Source organism: Quercus robur, chromosome 10 (genome assembly GCF_932294415.1).
Source record: "Quercus robur chromosome 10, dhQueRobu3.1, whole genome shotgun sequence".
Classification (NCBI taxonomy): Eukaryota; Viridiplantae; Streptophyta; class Magnoliopsida; order Fagales; family Fagaceae; genus Quercus; species Quercus robur.
Genome location: NC_065543.1, coordinates 48,311,228 through 48,339,173, shown reverse-complemented (window position 1 = coordinate 48,339,173; position 27,946 = coordinate 48,311,228). Strand labels below are relative to the sequence as shown.

The 27,946-nt window shown below is 36.3% G+C and overlaps 2 protein-coding genes and 1 pseudogene across 12 annotated transcripts; 2 read left to right on the top strand and 1 right to left on the bottom strand.

Moving 5' to 3' along the window:
* Positions 1 to 144: 144 nt before the first annotated feature.
* On the top strand, positions 145 to 22,025 carry LOC126704272 (uncharacterized; annotated as a pseudogene).
* On the bottom strand, positions 11,816 to 21,287 carry LOC126701606 (uncharacterized). Of its 11 annotated transcripts, none has more exons than XR_007647435.1 (10): positions 21,146 to 21,287; positions 19,801 to 19,880; positions 14,852 to 14,969; positions 14,521 to 14,753; positions 14,232 to 14,433; positions 14,044 to 14,136; positions 13,378 to 13,479; positions 12,863 to 13,301; positions 12,355 to 12,428; positions 11,816 to 12,065 (listed from the first exon to the last, which is right to left on the bottom strand). XR_007647435.1 is itself a non-coding variant. In XM_050399823.1 (3 exons), the coding sequence occupies exons 1-2, from the start codon at positions 18,966 to 18,968 to the stop codon at positions 12,387 to 12,389; spliced, it is 810 nt and encodes a 269-aa protein (XP_050255780.1). In that variant the 5' UTR covers positions 18,969 to 19,196; the 3' UTR covers positions 11,816 to 12,065; positions 12,355 to 12,386. The 11 variants fall into 11 exon arrangements, 1 of the variants encoding a protein (XP_050255780.1); XR_007647434.1 differs by having other exon boundaries at positions 14,852 to 14,942; XR_007647437.1 differs by lacking the exon at positions 19,801 to 19,880 and having other exon boundaries at positions 14,852 to 14,942.
* A 1,572-nt stretch (positions 22,026 to 23,597) lies between the features above and the next one.
* LOC126701895 (uncharacterized) lies at positions 23,598 to 25,845 on the top strand. The gene has a single exon (XM_050400326.1). The coding sequence runs from the start codon at positions 23,707 to 23,709 to the stop codon at positions 25,600 to 25,602; it is 1,896 nt and encodes a 631-aa protein (XP_050256283.1). The 5' UTR covers positions 23,598 to 23,706; the 3' UTR covers positions 25,603 to 25,845.
* The last annotated feature ends 2,101 nt before the right edge of the window (positions 25,846 to 27,946 follow it).

Here is a 27,946-nt window from a genome sequence, read left to right as displayed (position 1 = left end):
GTCAAATGAAAGTGTACTGGTAAAACGCTCTGTATTGAATCCTGCAGAAGTTCAGGGGGGTAAAAGACAGCGGGTGTTGGCTGAAGGTAAGCATTCCAAGGAAAATATTCAGGTGGAGACTGGTTCCCAGTCCCACCCAGCCCAATGAGTTGCCTTAGTTGGAACTGTCGTGGGCTTGGGAACCCACAGACAGAAGATGAACTGGTTGCTCTGGTTGGCAACAAAGATCCCAAAATGGTTTTCTTGATGGAGACAAAATGTGAGAAGTCTACTATTGAGAGAATTGGCAAAAAAACACAGTTTTCAAATAATTTTGTAGTTCCACGGGTTAACAATGGAGGAGGTTTAGCTCTACTGTGGAAAACCGACCTTCAGGTGGATGTTCAGTCTCATTCTGAGCATCATATTGATGTCATTATTGACCATGGAGTTGATGACGCCTGGTGATTTACGGGTTTCTATGGAGACCCTGAGACCGCCAACCGGGAAAACTCCTGGTCCCTACTCCGAGAGCTGAGTAATCGGTTCTCTCTCCCTTGGATTTGTTTAAGTGATTTTAATGAAATTTTGTTGGCTGAAGAGAAGCAAGGCTGGCTTGTTAGACCGGAAAGACAAATGCAACTTTTCAGAGATGCCTTGGATTTTTGTCGGTTAAAGGATTTGGGGTTCAATGGGTTTCCCTTTACTTGGTGCAATAGGAGGCCGGGAGATCATAACGTGTGGGTTCGGCTGGATAGGGGTGTAGCTACTGTGGATTGGATACTGCTCTTTCCATCTACCCGTGTCCATCATCTGGATGCCTTTCACTCTGATCACAAACCTTTACTGTTATGCACAGATTCAGAATTTAAACGTTTCTACCGCAAAGGTCGTCCATTTAGATTTGAAGCAATGTGGATAAAAGAGGAGTCTTGTGAAAGTGTGGTTCGGGATTCTTGGGGTGTTAGCAATGAGGCTGTCTTGGCCTCGGTTTTCAACCAGAAAATTTTTATGTGTCAAGAAAAATTGAAGGAGTGGAATCGGTCCACCTTTGGTCATGTCCGAAGCACCCTATCAAAAAAACTGAAGGAGTTGCAATTTGTAGAGGAAGCAGGTGGGTACACTACAAACCCAAACCGGGTGTATCAGCTGAGGAGTGACATTGACAAGTTGAAAAGGAGGGAGGAATGCATGTGGAAGCAACGGTCTAGAACAGCTTGGCTGAAGGAGGGTGACCAAAACACTCGGTATTTTCATTGCAGAGCTAGTCAGAGGAATAAGAGGAATTACATTACAGGGTTAGAAAATGAGGATGGTTTGTGGATGGAAGATGAGGCTGAGATGGGTCGGATTGTTGAGAAATATTTTCAGGAGATGTTTACTACTTCTCAACCTGATAGTTTTGATGCAATTCTAGATGGGATTGAACCAGCAGTGACAGTTGAGATGTGTGCTGCACTTGATCGTGAATTTCAGGCTGAGGAAGTGGACCAAGCTCTTAAACAAATGGCACCTCTTACCGCCCCGGGCCCTGATGGTATGTCTCCTATTTTTTATAAGACTTATTGGCATATAGTTGGTAAGGATGTAACTACTATGGTGTTAAATGCTTTAAATTCTGGTGTGGTTCATGAGTCCCTAAATCCTACTTTCATATCTCTCATTCCAAAAATAAAGAACCCAAAAAAAGTCTCTGATTTTCGACCTATCAGTCTCTGCAATGTGGCTTATAAGTTGATTTCAAAGGTGCTGGTTAATCAATTGAAAAAAATCTTGTCAAATTTGGTTTTTGAATCCCAAAGTGCCTTCCTATCTGGTAGATTAATTTCAGACAATGTGCTGGTGGCATTTGAAACATTGCACTATCTTAAGAGAAAAACCCAAGGTTAACTGGGCTTTATGGCACTAAAACTTGATATGAGTAAGGCATATGACCGAGTAGAATGGGTCTTTCTGGAGAAAATAATGAGGAAATTGGGTTTTACTGATAAATTGGTGACTCTCATTATGTCTTGTTTGACTTCAGTTTCTTATGCTGTCTTGCTCAATGGCCAACCGGTGGGGAACATTAAGCCAACTAGAGGGCTCAGACAGGGTGATCCATTATCACCCTACTTATTTTTGCTATGTGCTATGGGATTACAGGGTTTGTTAAAAAAGGCAGAAGCAAATGGGGATATCAGAGGTGTGTCTCTATGCAGGAATGGTCCTCGGGTTTCCCATTTATTCTTTGCTGATGACAGTGTCTTGTTTTGTCGAGCAAAGGTGGAGGAGTGCCAAAATATTCTTGATTTACTCTCGGTCTATGAAAGAGGTTCAGGGCAAAAAATAAATAGGGATAAAACAACCATTTTTTTCAGCACCAATACCCAGTCAGATATGCAAACCCAGATTCAAAACATCCTAGGTGTGCCTGCTATTCGCCAATTTGAGAAATATTTGGGATTATCTGCATTGGTAGGCAGAGCCAAGAAACAAAGCTTTGCCTATATCAAAGAAAGGGTGTGGAGAAAGTTACAAGGGTGGAAGGAGAAGCTCCTCTCTCAAGCTAGTAGGGAAATATTGATTAAATCTGTCATTCAGGCCATTCCTACATATACAATGAGTTGTTTCAAACTCCCCAGGGGGTTGATTAAGGAATTGGAAACACTCATTAGGAAATTTTGGTGGGGATATGATGGTAACAGTAAAAAGGTGCATTGGGTGAAATGGGAAAAGCTATACGAGGATAAGGGGAACGGAGGTATGGGGTTTAAGGACATTGAGAAATTCAATGATTCTTTATTGGTGAAACAAGTTTGGCGTATGATAAATCACCCGGATTCCTTGTGCCATAGAGTCTTTAAAGCTAGATTTTTTCCAGATTGCTCGATACTTGAAGCTAAGGAGTCTAATACTGGATCCTATGCATGGAAGAGCATTTTAGGTGCTTGGGATGTGATTCGAAACGGAATGGTTTGGAGGATAGGGAATGGGAGCTCTGTTAGAATCAAAGAAGACAATTGGTTGCCGGACAAAACTCACAGAGGTGTTGTATCACCTATGCCCACTATTGAACCGGGTGCAAGAGTGAATACACTCATCAAGACCGAGACAGGGGAGTGGAATACTCCTGAAATCCAGCGCTTATTCTTGCCTCATGAAGCAGCCATTATTTGTGGTATTCCATTGAGCACCAGACTTCCACCTGACCGGATCATATGGGGCCTCACTCCTTCTGGTACTTTCACAACTAAGAGTGCTTATAAACTTTTAGTTTCCCATGCTTCAACTAACCTTGCAGGTACATCCTCGTTGGTGCAACAAAATAAATTTTGGAAAGACCTCTGGCAGCTAAGAGTCCCTAACAAAATCAAGCATTTTGCTTGGCGGGCGTGTAACAGCTCCCTCCCAACCATGGTCAACCTTCAACGCAGGCACATCTCTGTTTTGAGTACATGTGAAGTTTGCGAGACTCAGCCGGAAGATGAACTCCATGCACTTTGGTCCTGTTCGAAGCTTGCTGAGGTGTGGAGCTCTCTCAACTGGACTCAACAGGCTACCGAGTTACAGGTCTCCAGCTTTAAGGACTTGATGGAGCATTTTATGAAAACTGACGAAGACTACAGGAAGGAGATTTTCATCACTGTGGCATGGATGCTGTGGAATCGTCGTAACGCTTCAAGAGTGGGGTGGACCACCCAGCCCCTGCATAAGATCACCCAATTGGCGGGAAGCTTACTCCAGGAGTTTCTTCATGCTCAATAACCCACCAAAGCTAATCTTGAGCCTCCTCCGATCCAGCAATTTCAGCAATGGCGCCCACCTGACGCGTTCATTTACAAGGCCAATTTCGATGCGGCAGTGTTTAAGTCGGAAAACAGAGCTGGCTTAGGTGTGGTAATTAGGGACTGGCGTGGGGAGGCTATTGGTGCATTAACCACATCAGTCCCACTAGCACAGACAGTGGTTCAATTGGAAGCGCTGGCGTGTCGTCGAGCAGTACAGTTTGCCAAAGAGATAGGCCTTTCTCAGGTCATTTTTGAAGGTGATTCATCCACTGTCATTCAAGCAGTACAGGAGGGGTATTCAGATGTCTTACCGTTCGGGCATGTCATCGAGGATATTCGCGTGCTAGCTTTGGATTTTCAGTTTACTAGTTTTACTTTTGTTTCTCGTGTTTGTAATGTTGTGGCTGATGCTTTAGCCAAAAAAGCTAAAACTTGTAGAGGCACCCAGGTTTGGCTTGAAGAATTACCTGCGGACATAGCCTCCTTAGCTAGCTTTGATGTTCATTGACGTTTTTGTTTCTTTCTTTATGAATAAATTTCCAGGCACTGTTAGTCTGGTTTCTCAAAAAAAAAAAAAAAAAAAAAAATTTTATGTGCTAATTAATTTTTTGTTACTTTCTAGTTTCTAATGTAATGAGACCAATTTAATTTCTTTTTAATCTTCCCTAAAAAATAAAAAAATAAAAATAAAAAAACTTTTTAACTAGTGCAACTGCAATTAACATATTTTAACAAAAACATCAAATGATTGACTTAGTGGTTATGGAGCATTAACAGAAAGGACCACACGTGAGTAAAATGTCAAAATCAAATCACAAATAGGTAGATTAAATTTCAGACAAACCACATGTTGGTAAGTTGTTATTTGGCTATTATAATTATTTTTTTTTTTGAGAGAGAGTTTTAACTTATGTCATCCGTTCCTGATGATAGCTCTTTATCATTAGATTAAGACACCAATCGGTTTTTAGTGTATGCGGAAATTGAATCCCAGTTCTCTTTTTCAACCATCAAAGACTTTGTCAGTTGAATTAACTAGAACCCACATTTGGCCATTAATTTAAGTCACTACAAATGCTAAGCTAAATAACAAAGATTAGGTTAAAGTAGAATTTCTATCTTAAAAAAAAAAAAAAAAAAAAGGAAAAAAAAGAAGAAAAGTTTACCACCATGCACCCTTAACACAGTGGTCATTTCACAAGTATAAGTTCTTGTGAGATAGGAGACAAGTGTCTGAGTTCAATTATAAATATTATTTTAAAAAATAATATTAATAAATTTAGAACAACCAAGTATTTAAATTCAATTGGAGACTTTAATAAACTTAAAGAATTATAAAGTCTCTTATCGTTGAATAAAATATTTGAGATTTGAACATAGCCTACACAAAAAATCAATTGATATCTTGACCTGATGATAAAGAAAAATCATCATGAAAATGATATTATAGGTTAAAATTGTACCATATATATAAAAGTATTGTATCTAAGTTTATGTGTTAATTAATTTTTTGTTACTTTCTAGTTTCTAATGTAATGAGACCAATTTAATTTCTTTTTAATCTTCCCTAAAAAAAAAAAAAAAAAAAAAAATTTTTAACTAATGCAACTGCAATTAACATATTTTAACAAAAACATCAAATGATTGACTTAGTGGTTATGGAGCATTAACGGAAAGGATCACACGTGGGTAAAATGTCAAAATTAAATCATAAATCGGTAGTGTAGGGGTAAGGGCCCAAGATCGTATATTGGGCCTTAGGTTTTATTCGAGAATACAAATGGGTCTGAGGAGAAGTAAATAATCATGAGATACTCCCGAACCAAGTCCCATTAGCACAGAGCAAATGAAGGGTCGTTCAAGGAGTACATCCTCCTCGGACTTAATGAATAGGGTTCAAAATATATAATCCAGCAATTAAAGTAACTTTCCGAGAAGCTTCAATGACATAGATGTACTTTGCGGACTCATGAGAAGGAAGAAAACCTGAAAATATCTAAGAGAAGGCTGTCACCATCACATTAAATGTACTGCAGCTACTTTTCTAGCCGTATTTATGTGGAGAAGACCTCTGAACAGTACTACCTTGGCTACCGTAACTCACAGAGAGTTAGAGAGGATGTTTGATGGGACAAGTACTCAAGTAGAGTTTTGGATGATCAATAAGTGGAGGATAAAGATTATTCAAAGGAGGATATATAAGGTGAATGACTCTTTCATGGAGAGGGAGGAAAAAAGAGGGAGAAAAAAAAGGATAGCAGTTTGGACCATTCTAATATTCTAGAGTGATCTTCATATACAGATTTAACCTTCTCGGACTGAAAGCTTATTGATATCAGCATCCTTGGTTCGTATTTGATTGCCATACATTCAATACTAGCAGTTGTCCAATTCATTAGGACCTAGTTCTTTGACCCATTCTCTACAAATTCATTGTATTGGGCTCATTGGACCAAGACTCCATACATTTTGGGCTTGGGTCTTAAATTGTGACCCTACAGGTAGATTAAATTTCGGACAAACCATATGTTGGTGAGTTGTTATTTGGCTATTATTATTAATTTTTTTTTTTTGAGAGAGAGTTTTAACCTATGACATTCGTTCCTGATGATAGCTCTTTATCATTAGACTAGGACACCAATCGGTTTTTAGTGTATGCGGAAATTGAATCCTAGATCTCTTTTTCAACCATCAGAGACTTTATTAATTGAGTTAACTAGAATCCACATTTGGCCATTAATTTAAGTCACTACAAATGCTAAGCTAAATAACAAAGATTAGGTTAAGGTATAATTTCTATCTTGAAAAAAAAAAAAAGTTAACCACCATGCACCCTTAACACAGTGGTCATTTTACAAGTATAAGTTCTTGTAGGATAGGAGACAAGGGTCAGAGTTCAATTATAAATATTATTTAAAAAAAATAATATTAATAAATTTAGAACAATCAAGTATTTAAATTCAATTGGAGACTTTAATAAACTTAAAGAATTGTAAAGTCTCTTATCGTTGAATAAAATATTTGAGATTTGAACACAGCCTACACAAAAATCAATTGATATCTTAACTTGAAGATAAAGAAAAATCATCATGAAAATGATATTATAGGTTAAAATTGTACCACATATATAAAAGTATTGTATCTAAGTTTATGTGTTAATTAATTTTTTGTTACTTTCTAGTTTCTAATGTAATGAGACCAATTTAATTTCTTTTTAATCTTCTTTAAAAAAAAAAAAAAAAACTTTTTAACTAGTGCAAATATTTGAGATTTGAACACAGCTTACACAAAAAATCAGTTGATATCTTGACCTGATGATAAAGAAAAATCATCATGAAAATGATACTATAGGTTAAAATTGTACCATATATATAAAAGTATTTGTGGGAGGACGATCACACACACTATGGTACACCTTTCCTTAGGCCAAAGACTTATAAGGCAAGGGCGGGAGGCGTCTCTCCCCGATGTGGGATTGAGAAAATTTATGCGAGTGGGACATAGGTCAATCCTTACTCATCCTAAAGCGAATAATACCTGATTGTGGGCCGAGACGAAAGTCCTCCCACAATATTGTATCTAAGTTTATGTGTTAATTAATTTTTGTTACTTTCTAGTTTCTAATGTAATGAGACCAATTTAATTTCTTTTTAATCTTCCCTAAAATTAAAAAAAGAAACTTTTTAACTAGTGCAACTGCAATTAACATATTTTAAAAAAACATCAAATGATTGACTTAGTGGTTACGGAGCATTAACGGAAAGGACCACATATGGGTAAAATGTCAAAAACAAATCACAAATAGGTAGATTAAATTTCAGACAAACCACAAGTTGGTAAGTTGTTATTTGGTTATTATTATTATTATTTTTTGAGAGAGAGTTTTAACTTATAATGTCCGTTTTTGATGATAACTCTTTATAATCAAACTAAGACACCAATTAGTTTTTAGTGTATGCGGGAATTGAATCTCAGAACTCTTTTTCAACAATTAAAAACTTTATCAATTGAGTTAACTAAAACTTACGTTTAGATATTAATTTAAGTCACTACAAATGCTAAGCTAAATAACAAAACAAATAAATAACCCAAAAAAAAAAAAAAAAAAAACCAGGCCACAAGTCACAACTACAAATGCTAGACAAGAACAAGAACGAAAGTAAAAAAAGCAAGAGAGAAAACCCAAACGCAGAAATCCAAAATGAAAAAAGAAAAGAAAGAAGAGAAAACCCCGGTTGAGCGCCAGACCCAGGGCCAGATGGTGAGAGAGAAACTAACCGGCGGAGCCTCAGTGACGTTAGAGGGGCTTCATTCATCGCCGATCTACATCGGAGGTGCTTCATTGGTCGCCTATCTACACGTGTCCGACACGGGTACTTGGCCAAATTTAGCGTGTCCGTGCAACATAGAATTTGAAACTTCTTTTGGCTTCCTATGTAGGAGCATCTGTTTATCTCATAATTTTCTTTTAAAATAGTGGTAACTGACTGTCAGCTCTCTTAACATGCATGTTATATGCTGTTACAGGATGGAAAAATTGAAGCTGAAACTAAACTTACAGGAATTCTAAGCTTAGGAGCATTGATTCCTGGAGAATTTCGAAAGTATGGTACACTGATTTCCCCAGGTTTATATGCACCTGTTCATCAACACTTTTTCGTTGCTCGTATGGACATGGCTGTTGATTGCAAACCTGGTGAAGCTTTCAATCAGGTACACTGCTTTGATGCTTAAGAATAGCATAGGATCTTAAGATGCTAAAGAATTAAGTGGGGGATCATCTTTCCCACAATTATTTCTCTGTCACATCATCAGTAGCTGAGACAGAAGGTTTGGTAGCCTGGATGCATTAGGAGGGCAGCATTTAAGGTGCTATTTGTTTGTGTGTAATTTTCAATGATGAAGACCAAAAATAACAATTATAGAAGTAATTAAAATGGACTTCTCAATTAAGGAAGTAACAAAAATTGTGATTTTGGATAGAATAGAATGGAGGAAAATAATACATGTGGCCAACTCAACTTATTTGTGGAGGATCTATGGCCAACCACAAAAAATTTGGAACTAAGGCTTTGTTGTTGTTGCTGCGTCATATTTAATAAGGGGAACCTTTGCAGCAATCCTTTAAGAGTTGTTCTCCATGGTGTTGGTGTGGTCCTCAAAAATTCAGAAGCCTTTAATTTGCAATGCTAGTTGGTTATTACCCATTCATTTTCTTAGAAATAATGCCTTGTAATCCATAATCTATAAAGACTCTAGTATGGGAAATAGTCCTTGTAGGTTGTAGAGGTGGATGTCTGTTAGAAACAAGGACTTGATTCCTAGAAATGAGATTATCTCTAATGGATTCTTGTCCTTGATTAATATTTGGTTAACATGAAATGTCTAGTTGCTTCTCTGTTATTTACCTCATAATATCATATAGTTGTTTTCTTTCCTTCATTTGTAGTTTGTAGAGGTGGATGTCAAAGCTGAGGAACCTGGAGAGAACAATTTCCACAATAATGCATTCTATGCTGAAGAGAGACTGCTCAAATCTGAGTTGGAAGCAATGCGTGATTGTAGTCCTTTGAGTGCTCACCATTGGATTGTAAGGCATCCCTATCCTAGTTTTAGAGCTGTATTATTAGTACTTTCTAATCATGTGACACATCTACGGTCCATTATTCTTTGTTTGAATTCCTTTAGTTGATTGTCATTTATATCAGCACTTTTTGACACAATTTAGAAGTGAGATTTATTTTGTCTAGAGCAAACTTAAAGACAAATCAATCTTGTGTTTCCTTACATTCAAAGTGATTTTTTCCCCATCTATGTAGCACGATATAATCTGTAGGGTTTAAGAAATGACTTGTCTCATTACAGGATTATGTGTAACTTAAACAAATTGTGTGAGCTATGTTGTGCAGACCAGAGGACTGATTGGGCTTAACACTCCATAGTTTGTTAGCAAGCCCAGGTGAAGGCCCAATCAACCAACATAAAGTAACTATTTTTGCCTTGGGTAATAGCAATACAGTATGTTACCAGGTGCAATTATTGACATTACAAATTCTTGTAAAATATGTTGGTCCATTTAGCATTTAAATTCTAGGTAATAATATATGACAGAATTGTATCGGTTACAATTGTTGTCATAATAAATGCATGTAAAATATTTACTCTACCTTATTGATTTTACTGACTAAATACTAGATAACAGCATGGCATTTAGCACAAGTAGTCATAGCAATTGCTTGTAAGGTGTTTTAGTCCAGCCATTTGATCCAGCTGACAAAAAATGAGCTCATTGAGCTTAAATGGGGTTTGGAACTTTTTCTGCACTTGTTCTAAGTCTGGGCTGACATAAATTTCACTGAAAAACTCTTGCATAATTTTGTCATAGAGTTGTTTAGTCCCTATGATTGACAATGTGTGCAATTTTACACTCCAGGTAAGGAACACAAGAACTGTTAATCGCACTGGACAGTTAACAGGTTAAAACTTGTGCCTGGTTCGAACTGCTTGCCTTTAGCTGGTGTGGAAGCTAAGTTTCTCAGAAGAGCTTCTTTCTTGAAGCATAATCTTTGGGTTACACCATATGCTCATAATGAAATGTTTCCTGGAGGAGAGTTCCCTCATCAAAATCCACGTGTTGATGAAGGATTGGCTACATGGGTTAAGCAGAATCGATCTCTGGAAGAAACAGATGTAGTTCTATGGTTGGTCTTTTCTCTCTTTGTTTTGCCCTTGCCACTAATGTCATAGAAGCAGCTCTTCCTGTGTGAATACGCCAGAACTTCTATATTATATTCCATACGCATACTTTTCTCATCTCATACAATTTCTGGTTTCAGGAATTTGCCTAAGATAGAATCATAGAAAGCTACCAATGTTGTTTAATGTTGATTTTTGCATATTTCTGCTTTTGAAAAGGTACTAACATGAATTGTCTCTAAACTTTACCCCTTTGTTCCTATATAAGTGACATTTCCTTTAAATTATGATTGAGAAAGTTCACAAATTGTAATCTTTAAATATGTTTTTCCTTTTTATTCCCTTCATTCTTCTTTTTGTTTCTAGGTCAAATTCAGTATCATGCCTGATTGCAATTTTTTCTACTAGTTAACAAGTAATTTCATTAAATGCAGGTATGTATTTGGAATCACACGTCCCTCGGTTGGAAGACTGGCCTGTAATGCCGGCGGAGCGCATTGGTTTTATGCTTATGGTATCAACTTATTAATCTAACTTTTCCCTTCAATTTTCCCTTTTTTTTAGTGACACCCTATATATACAGCATGGTCTTTAAGGATACTAGCCCACATTTATTTAAAATGGTTGCATATACTGAATTGATGTAAATATGGCATTTTCTTTTCAGTAGAGGTATCTGAAATCCAAACCTATATAGGGACAATTTCAGATCACTATATGCCACTTTGTTAATTATAGTATGCCGCATTTTCTACTTTATAACCTTCTTCTAGAAGTGCAACTAATTATCATCACAGAAGATCACTCTTCTCTGGGTGATCGTTTTTCAGTTCGTAGTAGCTGCTCTATTCCGCATATAAATGTGGATATTTTATGTCAATTCTCTTTCTGATCATGCTTCCCGAATCATCCTTTATGTGGTCTCATACTTGATACTTATTCTGACACTACAACAAGTATGACTTTTTTCAAGGGTCAAAACCCTTAAAAAAAAGTATTAAAAAACCTTGAAAAAAATTATTTTAAGAGTCCAATTGACTCTTGATAACCTTCGAAACATATACCTTCGAAAAGGAAATTTTGAAGACCTTCGTGGCCCTCAAAACAAGTGCTCTAATCTTATTTTGAGGGTCAAGAGACCCTTAAATAACCTTTTACCAAGGTTTAAAAGATTTATATTTATAACCCTTGATAAATAAGGTTATTTAAGGGGTCTCTTGACCCTCAAAATAAGATTTTATTTTATTTAAAAAAAAAAAAAAACCACAATCATGCACAATATATATATATATATATATACACACACAAAAATTGACAATTGTTGAGATGATATGATATGATATTAATGTTTAGCAAAAATGGTATATTACTACAATTACACTTTCTTTGATCTCTAAACTCAAACTTACAAATTAACAGATTAGGGGCCGCATACAAACTGCCGATATGTCAATTATTGTTTAAGAGAAAAGATAGCAACAACCACACTTTGTACAATGACCAAATCTGTCCAAGTGTTAAAAGTTTTGATACATTTTATTCTTCATCATCATCTTCAAAGCAAGAAGTTATTAGCTAGTACAATTGAACATTTTAGCCATTATGGGTGCCCTCAAGTTTCTGAAGAGGAGAGAATGATACCAAAAGTTTGTTAATTTCCCAGCAAATATATCTACACACCTTTCCACAATATCAAATTCAAGATACCCCCAATTTCAAAAAGAACAAAAAAGACACAACAGAGTTCATATATCTAAATAAAACGTGCTAATTAAAGAAACGTCATTTACCAAAAAGAAGAAAACAAGATAAAGTGCAACTGTAATATAAGTACTCTAAAATAATATTTTAATGTTATAATACATTCTAATTTAAAAATAATTGCTAAAATCAAAGTAAATGCACATACCCAAAGGACCGTTCCATCCCCACCAAGAGTTACTACAAGGTCAACTTTTGTATGCAGGAGCAAAACTTCTTTGTCTGCAATAAGAGAATAACAAATATTAACTTTAAATCCATAGGTAATATTGAAAAGAATAACCATCCCACATGAAAATTTAGTAATTAATGTAGAAGTAACACTTATCACTCTACTGTTGCCTGAGTTGAATGAGTATGAAAACAGATGTTAACTTTAAATCCATGCAAAATGTTTCCACTTAACCATTGCCTGGAACAGAAGGCACTAGCATGCAATAATTCAGGCACTCAATTTGGCAAGAAAAACTAGTATCACGTCAACCCTTTATTGCAACATAAGCTGACAAAGCATCAAAGAAGAAACCAAAGTTACAGAGTTTATAACATCTGGTCCAAATTGAAGAAACCAAAGTTCCAGAGTTTAAAACATATAATCCAAATTGAAGTTTAATCTTTGCTTAGGTATAGTGACTAGCTTGAGTTGATCTTCATACCTTAGTGATCACTACTAGATTGGGCTGATTGCGAGGTTATATAACTCAACATTTGCATCATCATATTGTCATAATGTGCTCTTTGTTCTGCCATTTGACTAGCTTGTTGTTCCTCAAAATGTCTTCTTTGTTTTGCCATTTGAATAGCTTGTTGTTCGAGCATGCTTTTGAGGTGCTTTACTTCTTCTTTCAACTCTGCATCAGCCTCTATTCGTTTGTGTTCAGATTCTAAGCGTTTTTGTTCAGATTCTTGGTGTCGCTTCTCAAGATCATACATTCTAGATGAGGAAGAACCCCATAACTTGGTAGGAGTGACTCCAGCCCCATAGCCACGAACTCGTCCATGACGCTCATGTCCAAACACCTCCACAAACATTTGATTTTGAGATATTTGCAATGCCCCCTCATTCACTTGAGTAGTAAGATTCCTCAATGCCACCTAAAAAGAAAAGTAACTTGCAGCAAAATCACATAAAATACACTATCTATATTAATATAATTAGAAGATTTCATACCAATGCATCTTGTGTTGGTTCATTTACTGCTTGCCCATTTGCTTGCACATGGTTGATGTCAAATAATTCAATTCTACTAGGGCTATGACCTGTCTTCTCTTTCTACCATTTGACAAAACAAATAGAAAGCACATAGTAATTAAGTATTGAAGATGAATAATGCAATAACTCAGCAAAACGAAGTCAAATAACAACAAATAGAAACCATTCACAGAAATAAGAAACAAATACAAAGTCAAGAAACATGGTTCTAAAATATTTTGGTACTGTCCAAGGGCTATACAACTGTAATGCAGATCTAGTGACAGGGGCTATATAACTGTAAATAGGTCCATGCAATAACTCAGATGGGCTGAAAAGGACTAGCACAATGAAAGGAACCAAGAGCAAGCCCAAGGTTGATGTATGTGTAACTCAATTCCAGCCCAAGTACTGTTTATTTATACATACATACATGTTAAGTTGTCGCATAACTTTTTGACACTTTTTAAGTCCTTAACATAGCAAATAGAAAAACAAAATCAAGAAACATGTTAAGTTATTTGACTTTGTATTTGTTATTTGAATTACCATTCCGATAGTGATAGTAATAGATAGAAAAACAAAATCAAGAAACATGTTGATTACAATATCATTGGCAGTGATATTGTAGTCATTGGCATATACCTATTCTGCACTACGTTGTTGGAAACTTTTTGAACTAGAAGTGTGGATAATATTGTTTTTGTCCCAATTTTCCTTGTTTTTCAAACACATGTCCTACATTTAAGAATGATAAGTCAGTCTCATAAACCAACAAATCCACAAGACAATAGTTAAGAATAAATTTGATAATAAATTCTTTGTAATGGTACCATATAATCTTGCTTGCTCCACAAATCCACGAGACAATTCCAATCATCCTTCTCTGGTCCAGGTGGAACATTTGCTCGTGCCTCTTCTGTTGCTTCACCATATGTCTTAAACTACTTTTTTTTAGGGAGTCACGATAATTTGAGTAAGAACTACCCATTTTTCACCAAACCTCTTACTCTCGACCTCAACTTTGAAATACTCCTACAATAGAATGAAACATAAATACACAAATAAGAACATAATAAAAAAATCATAGAAGCTGCTACTAGATTTTATTATACTACTTACCAATACTTTATCAAAAAGCTTCCTTTTGTTGATATACGGTACTTTTTTCCAATCTGTGAACTTTAGAGGTACATTTTGTTGTGTCCTAACAAGTTTTGTACATTCATTTATTAAGTCACGAGCATGAGGCCCTACAGGTCTTCCATTCAACTAACCAATCTCATATCTTTCCCCTCCCTTGAACTCTTTGGCCAATTTAAGATTCCGAGTAGGCCCTCACCCTTTCTTCTTCCCTATGGGGAAAAAAATAAAAATAAAGATCACCTCAACTTACTAGAATAGTATCTTCAATACAGTATTAAAAAACTTGAAAGCATAATTTAAAACTTACCTTGATGAGCCAGATCATTTTTACTTCCATTAGCATCACTTATGCCAACTCCTCCTTTGCTACCTCCGTTTGCCATTAGTAGAATCCCTTGCTTTGATCAATCCAATATACGTTAGCACTATTCATTATATGCATATTTAATTAGTTTAGTCAATACACGCATATTACTATATAAATGAAACATATACATAAATACATGATATAAAACAAATGAACATGTAACTATTTAGATAAGTCAAGAACATAACTTTCAAGTAAATAAATTACATTCATTTTGAAACGTTTAGACTGTGTTTGGTTCATGTAAAATATTTTCTGGAAAATAAATATTTTCCGGAAATGCTATTTTTGGGAAAGGAAAATATTTTCAAGTGTTTGGTTGCATTTCAAAAAATGTTTTGGAAAATATTTTTTGGTGTTTGGTTGTGTTCTTGAAAATACCATAGAAAACACATTTTCTACTTGTTGCTCACATTTTCTCAGCTACCAAACAAATATATAATATCATTCCTCAATACAGAAACACAAAAGAAACAAAATCCAGAAAAAAAATTCATCAAATCCGGTCAAATTGAGAGAAGAAGGAAGAGAGAGAGGCAACTGGGTTCGATCTAGAGGCGAGATCGCGTGGCGGAGGCGAGATCGAGCAGCGTTGGAGTCGATCTTTGCTTGATCGGCGCGGTGCTGCGATTGACGAGATTGGTGCGGTGCTGCGATCGACGCTGCGATCGACGAGACCGGTGGAGTGTGGGTCGTCGAACTGGAGCTCGGTTTGAGGAGTGCGCTACTGTGAGAGAGCTCAGACTGTGTTGTGTGAGGAGTGGAAATGGTTTGAAGTGAAAATATGAACGGAAATGATTTTACGGGTGTTTTGGGTTATTTTGCGGTCAAAGGGAAAAAGCATTTCAGTTGACTGAATTTACTGGTTCAACCAAACACTCAAGTTTTACGGAAAAACATTTCTAGAAATAATTTGAAGCCAAAACAAACACAGCCTTAATCTCATTAATTCATATTAACATCATCCATATTCACAAGTTTACTAGGTATGTCAACCCTATCTAATGAAATAATAGCATCATCTTGATCATCAGTACTTATGAAACCAATTTGATGACCATGTGAATCATTCTGTTGGTATGGCTCTTAATCATCATCTTCTTCTTCATCATCATTTTCCTCCTTCGGAGATGGCATATTGTAATAATTTCGAGGTTCTGTTTTTATAACAAAATGCCACTGAAGATTCCTTATGCTTTTCACATAAAATACTTGCTCGGCTTGACATGCTAACACGAAAGGTTCATTACTCTTTAATGAACGTGTTACATTCACAAGAGTTCGACTAAACTTGTTAACCATAATTCCTCTACCACAATGGTTAACATCCCTCCATTCACATTTAAACATTGCAATCTTATTGCCTCCCATATAGTGTAACTCAATGATATCAATTAAAACACCGTAATAATCACGATTGCCCATGCTTGCATCTCCTTTTACCAAGACTCGACAACTTTGAATTCTTTTGTTACAATCGATTTCATTTTTTCGAAATCTAAAACCATTGACAATGTACCCATTATAACATACAACTTCTTCTAATGGTCCATGAGCCAGATCTAAGAGTTGCTTGCTCACTTTCCTTTCATCATATCCCCTACCTAAAGCACGACCAATTGGAGAAAAAATTGGCAATACTTCGTATGGCTGTAAATGATCTCCATCCCAATTTCGTTCAACTCGATTAAATCGAGTCTCAATACCATGAAAGTATTTTGAGCAAAATGTCAAGCATTCATCTATCAAATACCCTTCTGCAATAGAACCCTCTGAACAGGCAGGATTACGAACATAGTTCTTTAGTGTTTGCAAGTATCTTTCTATCGGGTGCATCCACCTATATTGGACAGGTCCAGCAATCATAGCCTCACTAGCTAGGTGAATTGGTAAATGCATCATAACATCAAAAAATGATGGAGGGAATATCATTTCCAACTGACAAAGTGCTATTGCAATTTGAGATTCCATTTTCTCCAAGTCATCCACACTTAGCACCTTTGAGCACAGTGCTTTAAGGAAATTACTCAGCGCAATTAGTGGTTTAGACACTTTTGTAGACACTTATCTGGCAACAATCCATCTATTGCTAAAGGAAGTAAGGTCTCTAATAAGATATGGCAATCATGGCTCTTAAGTCCATATATCTTCCGATCTTTTAGATTCACACATCTAGCAATGTTTGAGGAATAACCATCAGGAAACTTTACCTCCTTTAAGAATCCACAAAAATCTCTTTGCTCGTCGACAAATAAAGTATAACATGCAGATGGCAGCTTTAAATATTCCCCACACGGTATTGGATGGAGTTCCTCCCTAATGCCCATGGCTTTTAGATCAAGATGAGAGTTCAAGTTATCTTTTGGTTTTTTTTTTTAGTACTCATCAATGTCCCGATTATACTATCACACACATTCTTCTCAATGTACATAACATCTAAATTATTTCTCAATAATAAGGTTCTCCAATATGGTAATTTGAAAAATATACTCTTCTTCAACCAATTATCTTTTTCATTTAACTCATCATGCTTTCTCTTCTTCGCACCGTTCCTAAATATCAAGAATTCAAGATCACATAATTGACCAAGCACATCATCTCCAGATAGTTGTTTAGGGGATAAACCAATCTCTTTCTTACCATCAAATTTCTTAGATTCCAATCTCCATCTATGCTTGATTGGCAAGAAGCATCAATGCCCCATGAAACAAAACTTTCTTCCATTTTGCAAACAAGAAGAACTTGTTTCATTACAACAAGAAGGACATGCCAAAGCACCCATTGTATTCCAACCAGAAAGATTCCTATATGTTGGGAAGTCATTAATTGTCCATAAAACTGTTGCACGCATATTGAAAATTTGATTTCTAGAGGAGTCAAAAGTAGTAACACCAACTTCCCATAATTTGTTCAGCTCATTGCAAATAAATATCAATTTTAATTCCTGGACCTTTTGGTCTTGGAATGAGCAATGCTAGCATAAAATAAGATTGCTTCATACACATCCATAGTGGTAAATTATACGAAACAAGGACAACAGGCCATGTGCTATGACTGGTGCTCATGTTTCCATATGGATTAAACCCATCACTTTCTAAACCCAGCCTAACATTGCCCTTCTCAAAAGAAAATGACTTGTGTATCTCATCAAAATTTTTCCATGCCTTAGAGTCAGCTGGATGTAGACATCATCAACACGTTTATCATGATGCCAAGTCATGTAGGAAGCTGTCTTTTTTGACAAGAAAAACCTCTTGAGCCTTGGCATTATTGGGAAATAACGCAATACCTTGTGAGGGACTTTTTTACCCCTTACACTCCCTTCACTTGATTTCCATCTTGAGATGCCACAAACTTGACACTCAACTCTGTTGGAATTTTCCTTCCAATACAACATACAATTATTTTCACAAGCATCTATCTTCACATAATCAAGACCCAAATCCCGAATCATCTTCTTTGCCTCATATAATGAATTTGGCAACTCTACAATAACTTTAGAAAGCGCATCATTCAACAATTGAAGCAATAGAGTAAATGATTTGTTTGTCCAACCACTAAGGCATTTAATATGAAGTAACTTCACAATGAAAGATAGCTTTGTATACTTGCAATCTTGAAAAAGTTTTTGCTCGTTATCTCCTAGTTTCAGAAAAAAGTTAGCTGCATCATCATTAGGCTCTTCAGGAGTACCATTGCCACTCGAATCTCCAGCTACACAACTGGCTGCGTTAAAGGCTGCACAATAATCTTCTACCATCTCACTCAAGCCATCCCCGTCTGACTTATCATCACAATCCAAACTATCACATGTTTGAAAATGTCTCTCCTCACCATATCTAAACCAATGAAAATAACTTGGGAGAATACGAGTAGTAAGCAAATCAACCTCAACATCATCTTTGGTCTTTGCAAAGTAGTTCTTGCATTTCTTACATGGACAATAAATTTTATCCCCCATTGTTGTATGTTCAAATGCAAAATCAAGGAAGTCTTTAATTCCTTGTCTATGCTCAGGAAGAGCTCTATTCCTAAGCTTTACCCAATTCCGTTCCATCTAAAGTTGGATTAAAATTTTTTAAAAATCTTCAATGAGGGACACACCTTAAGTTGTCCTCAACTGGAAAAGAGCACTAAATCCAGTGGAAAAGCCTGCATAAAAGAATATTTCAATGTACTTGATGATCTTTAGCTCTAAGGATATGATAAAAGAGGAACCAGAAACAATCTACCAGCCCACTGTTCCTATGACTAGAAACAGTTTTTTTTTTTTTTTTTTTTTTTTTTTTTTGAAAAATTATTTGGTCATTTAGAAAGTGTATTTACTATTTAGTGCATATACGTGTTAATGCAGCAAATCAGAAACTCATTGGCAAACTGAGCAGAAACTTTTCAAGAACTGTCAGAAACTAGACAACAAGAACAGCCCAAAAATGGTATAAGTAAATATCAAATAATGGGAGATCAAGGGGATTCTAACAACAAACATCCAAAGTGCATAAAACAAACTAGTAGTTGACTTATGTACATTTTTTAGATCAAGGGGATTCTCCTTGTTGCAGCATCATTGTCATCAATCAACTTTATGTTGCTGCCATTTTTAAGTTTATTTAACTTGTTTATTTATAGTTTCATGTTTGTTAGAACCTCACTTTCTCAGATAGGAGAGATCCTAATGCTTTAAGTGAATAAACAAACCCAAACCTTGACATATCTTAATACTTCAAGTAAATAAGCAAATCCAAACCAACACTAACAATGAAAATTATTGCATTCATTTACTTATGTAGAAGCCCACAGTCATGTCCTAACAGGTATTTATGGATGTAGTGTAAGACACACACACAGAGACAAAAACATTGTATATCACAAGAATAGGGATAACTCACCTGCCCAGAATGAAAGAAATAATTCTCCCTGGCCAATTTTGTTGGTGTTGACTGATGAAGTTGCAGCAGTTCCAAGCAAGCTGCAAAAGAAGAAATAATAGAATCTAGTCAACTGCCAAAAGAGTGATAGCTGTACAAGGCATGACATAGTGGCATAATGATGTGCTTTGAATTACTCATGCTATATTTACTTTTGATACCAGTAGCAGCCCAACGGGCCTATGAGCTGCCTATGAGCTATATGATGAAGGCATTCTCTCCTATCTTTCTAACCTCAATCCTGGTTGGGACTCTCAATCTCTCTCCTCCCCCCCCCCCCCCCCCCCCCCCAAAAAAAAAGAAAACAGAAAAGAAAAAGAAATCAAGTTTCATTAAAAACGGGTCCTTAGAGTTCCTTTCAAAACTTATATGTTGTGTGGATTAGCACTAGAAGTTTTCCATTAATTCCTTTAGAAAGACCTCATCTTAAACAGTTACCAAGTAGCATTTGACTATTTGCTTTATTGAAGTTGGTGCTGAATTTCCAGTTTCGTTGGATTTGCTAAGACCCCTGATGCTCACTCAACATAAACATGCTAACTCATCCTAACCATCTAGCACAGCCATTTTCTGTAGGTTTGCAAATTGATTCACACGTTTACCTTATGTCAATAGATGTATCCAGCATGACTAACACAAGAAGCATTACAAGTAGATGCAAATATATCCCAATCTTTCCTCTCACCCCAAGCCTAGAAAAGAAGAGTTAATTCTGGTAGGCTTTAGAATTTGTAACCTATTTATAATTAGATGCTACAAGTCTGTTTTCACAGGTGGTGTCAAAATGCTCTGTTTATGAGTACAAAGAATTAGACAGCTATTAGCACGGATTAAAGGAGGCAGGATCTCTTCGTTGGCAATATTTCCCTCAGAAAACTCAGAAGAATAAAATATGAACCAAAGAACTGAAAAAAAAAAAAAAAAAAAAAAAAAAAAAAATCTAAATTTGCCTCAACCATTCTGTTATCTAAACAAAAACCCAAACCCGTGTCCATTCCAAATTACCATCAAAAGAAAAACTGATAGCATTTCAATAAACCCATCATCCCAAACACAATGTTTAAAATAGTAAATTACGAATTAAGGTCCTTGAGTCTCCAAAGTTTTAGGGTAATTCCACTCTGGAATTGTTAAAATACTACTATTTCACTATAAACCCAAGTAAGCTTTAAGCACTACTAAATTGCATTCATTTACTTATGTAGAAGCCCACAGTCATGTCCTAAAACAGGTATTTATGGATGTAGTGTAAGACACACACACAGAGACAAAAACATTGTATATCACAAGAATAGGGATAACTCACCTGCCCAGAATGAAAGAAATAATTCTCCCTGGCCAATTTTGTTGGTGTTGACTGATGATAGAAGTTGTAGCAGGTCCAAGCAAGCTGCAAAAGAAGAAATGATAGAATCTAGTCAACTGCCAAAAGAGTGATAGCTGTACAAGGCATGACATAGTGGCATAATGCTTTGAAGTACGTTCTGGGCTATATTTTTAAATTTTTTTGTGGGCTTTTTTCAAGGGCTGAAAAATTTATCATATTTTATCAAGGGTTGTGAGCTGAAAAAGGTAAAAGTTTTGGTACAAAACTGGCGTTTTTTTTTTTTTCAAGGGTATTTTAACTTATTTTGAGGGACCAAATAACCTTTGAAATAAAGTTTAGTAATATAGCTATTTTAGTAAACCCTCAATAAAAGAGGGTTGAAATAACTAAAGTTTGTTGTAGTGTGATGGTGTTTGTGGATGCAGCCTCATGGGTTCCTCAATTGCTCGCCTGTTGTAGATGTTCCTCCCAATGCCTGTGAATTGGAAGCTAAAGACAATGATATCAAGGACTACGGGGTGGTCAAGCCAATTCAGCCTGCGGTGCTGGCAAAGTTGTAACATGTTTTCTTCCTAGTCAAATTTGTCTTCCAATTTAATAGAGAGGACAATAAGGTAGCCAAAGCCAATTCAACCTGTGTTGCTGGCAAAGTTGTCAAGTCTTTACTTCCAAGTCAATTTGTCTTTCAATTTCATAGAGAGATGTCATAATGGTTCTTCCCGCTTCCTCTGTCTAGTCTCACCTTCCAAGTTAAGCTGATGAGTTTATCCCCACCACCCTCAATGTAGAATTTCAAATAATTTACAGACTATTTCAATCTTTTATAAATCAGAAAGCCATTCGTGCTATGTTATTTCGATTTGCCTTTTTACTTAATGACTATGGTTTTAATGTAGACTAACATGTAACCCGTGCAATGCATGGGGTTTATTAAACGTTATTAATATTATTTTAAATCTAGATTGTCACTTGTCACTCCATTGAAAAACTTCTATTTATCATCTTACTCTATGATTCGGACCGTTAACATGTAGATGCATGGTGAATATGTTACCTCAAAAACATACGTTAATATTTACTCAAAAAAAAAAAAAAAAACATTGGTAGTTGGGAGTAGGTGAATTAAAAAGAATTGAATGGATAATTTAATATGCTTAAATATGTGCAGTGTGCGCGAGTTTGACAAAACATTTGCGTGTGAAGGAAAAAGAGGATAAAGGGTAAAAGGACATGGAAATTTCCTTTGCTTTCTTATGAGTTGGATGATTCATACCTATCCAAAAAAATATGTAAGTTGGACTTGGATGATTTCTGAACTATTATTTCTCTTTCCCTCTCGGCCAATCATTATCTTCTTTATTTTTCTATAATATTTTCCTTAACACGAAGATTCCTATAAATGTAAGATCCTTGTCATAAGATTTTTTTAAAAATATAATCTGTTTGCTTTCCAACGATTACCATCCATAGATGCTAACACCTCGTGCTATTAACAATTACAAAAAATTAAGGGTATATTTAGTAACTGTTTTTTTCTCTTATTTTTTATTGTCAAAAACAATTTTCTATTTTTGAGATTAAAAAACTTTTTTGGTAACTTAAAATGGATAGAAAATAAAATCTGTTCTTAAACTCAATTTGTAAAGGAAACTGAAAACATGCAAAATGCTGTTTTCAGTTTCTAATTTTCAAAAGTCAATGAAAATACGCATTTAATTTAATGAGTTAACATTAGAATTCAAATCCTAGTAATAACATATTTTAGTATTTTCTATTTTTTTGTTTTTTTTTTTTTTGTTTTTTCTTCAAAAAACTATTTTTTTTTTATTTCAACTAGCCAAACATGTTTTTTATTTCAAAAATACAAGAAAATTATTTTTTCTTTATATTCCCCAAAACAAGTTTTTGAAAATAAAAAACAAAAATTATTACCAAACATAACCTAAGAGTAATTCAAGTAATTTTTAGATACTCTCGAAGCACCAATTACAAAAATTAAGAGTAATTCAAGTAATTTTTAAATACTCTCAAAACACAGAGAATGATGAGGTATACTATGAATATAAGAGAAGAGAATATTATTTTACTATACTCTGAAAGTATCTACGAACTTTCCAAAAATTAAACATGCGAAATGATGTTTAACACTACGTGGCATAGATTTATTTATTTAATACATTCTCTATAGCTCCTTAGGATGTTCCATTTACATAAAGTATACTTTCCAAAAATTAATATAGTCAAATTTAAGGGACCCCGAAATCTTCGCCCCAGATTTTAGACCACATTTTTTCCTGGAAACAAGTCATTAGTTGACTAGTTGTCACTCTTTGTCACTCTTTGCTCACAATTTTTTTAATATACCCCGCACCAAACATCCCCTTAATTAAACAGAGAATTATTATTTTATTAGTTTACTATTCATTAATCACGCACGAACAACCTGGTTTCTTTATCTGGCAGTGTGTGTCACTGAAACACTTATAAGCTTTCTCGATCTGTCGAAAAAAGCTAACATCATCATTCCTTTTCCTTATCTAATGGCTGAGGAAAAGAGTCTCGAAGAGGTACTCTCACTGCCAATCCTACTTGCCGATCGAGTGAGCAAGTCTGCTCGAGAAGCCGAGGCATCAAAACTCGAGTGTCTCGACTTGGCAAAGCAAGTCGACCGGCTCTCCCAGATGCTTCGAGCGGCAGTTCGACTCCCGTGGACAGCTTCGCAGTCTCATCAAACTCTGTACGAGCAGCCCATCCGTCGAATCGTCGCCGACGTGGCGAAGAATCTCGACCGAGCCCTAACCTTGGTTCGAAAATGCAAGCACAGCGGCGTGCTTCGGCAGGTGTTCTCGATCACCACCACGGCCGACTTCCGCAAGGTCTCGAACCTTCTCGAGTCTTCCATTGGCGACATGAAGTGGCTGCTCTCGATCTACGATTTCGATAACGGGACCAACCTTTCTCTGCCTCCGATAGCGAGCAACGACCCGATTCTGTCGTGGGTTTGGGCCCACACCGCTATGCTTCACATGGGTCAGCCGAAGGATCGAACCGACGCGGCTCTCGAGCTCGCTTCTCTGGCCAAAGACAACGATCGGAACAAGAAGATCATCGTCGACGAAGGTGGGGTCCCGCCGCTTCTCAAGCTGCTCAACAACGCCAACAGCAACGAACCCAATTCGGCGATTTCAGTTGAAGCTCAAATCGCGGCCGCCACTGCGCTTTTCAATATCGTCACGAACCGGGACCGTGTCCGATACGTGGTGGACACGCATGGGATTCCGATAATTGTTCACGTTTTGACTGAGTCTACAATCAAAGTTCAAATCCCAGTTGCGAATTTAGTAGCTCGAATGGCTGGGCTCGACCCTTTGGCTCAAGAGGAGTTCGCTAGAGAAAACGTTACCAGACCTCTCGTGTCCTCGCTGGCAATGGATACGATTCTCGACGACCCGAATTTTCTCCAGTCGGGTAAGACTACAATTCACTCTTTAGTTCAATTAGCTGGGAAAACAACACAACCATTGAAAAGCAATCACACGGGGTCGTTTTCGTATAATTCAGATGGAAGTGGTAGAAGTGGTAGTGGTAGCGGTGGTGGTAGTTCTACTACTAATTCACATTATCATTATAATAGTAGTAATATTAGAAAAGAGAGGGATAATGAGACACCTGAAGTCAAACAAAAAGTCAAAGTTAGTTGTGCTCAGGCTTTATGGAAGTTATCCAAAGGTAGTTTAGTGAATAGTCGAAAGATCACGGAGACAAAAGGGTTGTTGTGTTTGGCGAAAATGATTGAGTACGAGAAGGATGAGTTGCAGTTGAATTGTTTGATGACAGTTATGGAAATAGCTGCTGTGGCAGAAAATAATACTGATCTCAGGCGTACCGCGTTTAAGCCTAGTTCTCCGCCTGCTAAGGCAGTGTTGGATCAACTTTTGAGAGTGATTCAAGATGGCGATAGTTGGACATTGCAAATTCCGGCGATCAAAGCTATTGGGTGTTTGGCGAGGACTTTTCCGGCTAGGGAGACGAGGATTATTGGTCCTTTGGTTTTGCAGCTTGGGAATAAGAATGTGGATGTGGCGACGGAGGCTGCTATTGCATTGAAGAAGTTTGTGTGTCCCGAGAATTTTAATTGCTTGGAGCATTCCAAGGCGATTTTGGAGTTCGATGGGGTTCCACCGCTGATGAAGCTTTTGAGGGCCAATGATTGGGCTCAAATGCACTCGGTTGTGTTGTTGTGTTATCTTGCATTGAATGTTGGTAATAGTAAGGCTCTTGAACAAGCACGGGCATTGAATGCACTTGAAGGGGCTGCTCGTTCTGTCGTGGCTCAAAATCCTGGTTTGAGGGACTTGATTGTTAAAGCCATGGATCATCTCACTCTTTATCAGCCTGGAGTTCCTCATCCCCATATGCAGCCTCATCTACTTTAAATGCGGCAGTTTTGGCTGCGAGAACAATTAGTCCATGTGTGTCTTAGATTGTAAGTTGTAACATAGAAATGATTGTTTTTTACAATGTGAACACATGAAAAACAAAATTTGACTATGTAAGAGGTGGTTGTTCACGATATGAATAATCATCCCCAAGTAACTGTGCTTCATATGTGGATGGATGTTTTCTGATGTACATGTAATTAGCTATTGAAGGAATTTAGCAATTGAATTCTTAAAGAATTGCCAGCTTTTGCTTCTCTGTTTTTTCACCCTTGATATGCGTTTGTTCTCTTGCAATAACAACGGTTTTTATTTAGTGGCTGGAAACTTTTTCAACAAGAGAATCTTTATTTTACGGTTCTAGTTCTATTTTGTGCTCTTTGCAGACTGACTTGGATGGGCTGATAACAGATAACAATCTCTGTTTCACCTTTTGAGCAATGTTCATTGCAAGCTTGCTGATTGTTTGTATCAGGGTCGTGTAGAAAGTTTGAAGCTTATCTTATGTTATTGCATGTGACCAAGGCAACAATTGTTGTTATTCTGTTTTGCTCTGTTAAGCTGCCATCAATCGTTAAAGCATAACTGCCAAGCTTGATATTTTTGTTAGGCATAGTTCTGATAATTGTTCCTCTCCTCTTGTTGATATAATGAGCAATTGTTTGCATTTCTTCAACTAGTATAAATTGTGGTCACTTGTGAAGTTAGTTTCATCACAGCTTGGTTTAATATGCAAATGATGTTCCACTACAATGTCATTTGGAGTTGGGCAAGAAATGAACCAGCTGTTTTTCAATGAGCTACAATATTTTATGGCATATATGCTTGTACTTCCATAGCTTACTTCCAAGTATTTTGTATTTCATGACAGAGATTCTATCAATATTATTCTTGTGTTATGCCTATATATCTCTGGTTTGTATGGATCATGTCGTGTGCGAATTCTTTGTTTATCATGCTCATTGTGTCATCTTTGCCAGTAGCTAATTTTCTACTAATATTTAGTGGTCTAACCATGTTGAACACTGTACAACTAAAGTTGATGCTTTAATCATACTTTTTGCACTGTCGGAGCCAACTCTTATTGGCCAAGGATTTTCTTTTTCACTCTGTACTAATCTCATAAACACCAATCCAAAGCTACTATCTTGTGATGTTGTAAATTCACTGGCACTGACCAGATCGAGGGAATTGATTGTGAAGGAAATGGACCACCCACCTCACTCTTTATCAGCCTGGAGCTCCTCATCCCCCATAGGCAGCCTTATTCACTGTAAATGTCAATATGTTTGCTGCAGGAACAATTCCTCAATGAGAGTGTGTACTACATTGTAAGTTGTAAGTTGTAACATATGAACGATGCTTTATTACAGTGTGAAAAAAAAAAAAAAAAAAAACGAAATTTGACTATGTAAGAAGTGGTTCATGATTCACGGTATTAAATCATCATCCCCATGTAACCGTGTTAACTAGTTGAGTTTCATTATAGGAGTTGATGTTTTCGAATGTACATGTAATTGTTTGTGGATAATTTGACGAATTTAGCTATTGAATTCTTAAAGAATTTCCACATTTTTTTTCTCCACTGTTTTCTGACCCTTGATATGTGTTTGTTCTCTTGCAATGAAAATGATCTTATTTAGTGGCTAGAAACTTTTTCAAAGTGAGGTTATAAGTGATTGATTTTGTTATTATGGATCTGGTTCTATTATGTGCTCTTTGCAGACTGACTTGAATGGGCTGCTCTCAGATAACAATCTCTGTTTCATCTTTTGAGCAATGTTCAATGCAAGCTTGCTGATTATTTGTCATGGTCATGTAGAATTTTGAAGCTTATCTTACGTTAATTTCATGTGACTGAGGCAACTATTGTTGGTATTCTGTTTTGTTCTATTCAGGTGCGATCAAGCATTTAAGCACGATACTACTGCAAAGCTTGATATTTTAGTTAGGCATAGTTCTGGTAATTTCTCTTCTTATCTTATTAATATAATGTGCAATTGGTTGCATTTCTTCAGCCTGTATAAATTGTGGTTACTAATGTGGTTACTAATGTAGTTAGTTTCATAAAAGTTTAGTTTACTATGAGAATGATGTTGTTCCCTGGTAACTACAATGTCATTCGAATTTGCCCAAGAAATGAACCAGCCGATTTTCAACGAGGAACAATATTTTATTTCATATATGCTTGCACTTCGAAAACTTGCCTCCACCTATCTGACTAGATTTCTATCAATATTATGCTATCAATCTCCAGTTTGTAGGGATCATGTTGCGTTCTGATTCTTTGTTTACAGTGCTTAGTGTGTTGCCTTTGCCACTGGCTATTTTTCTACTTTCA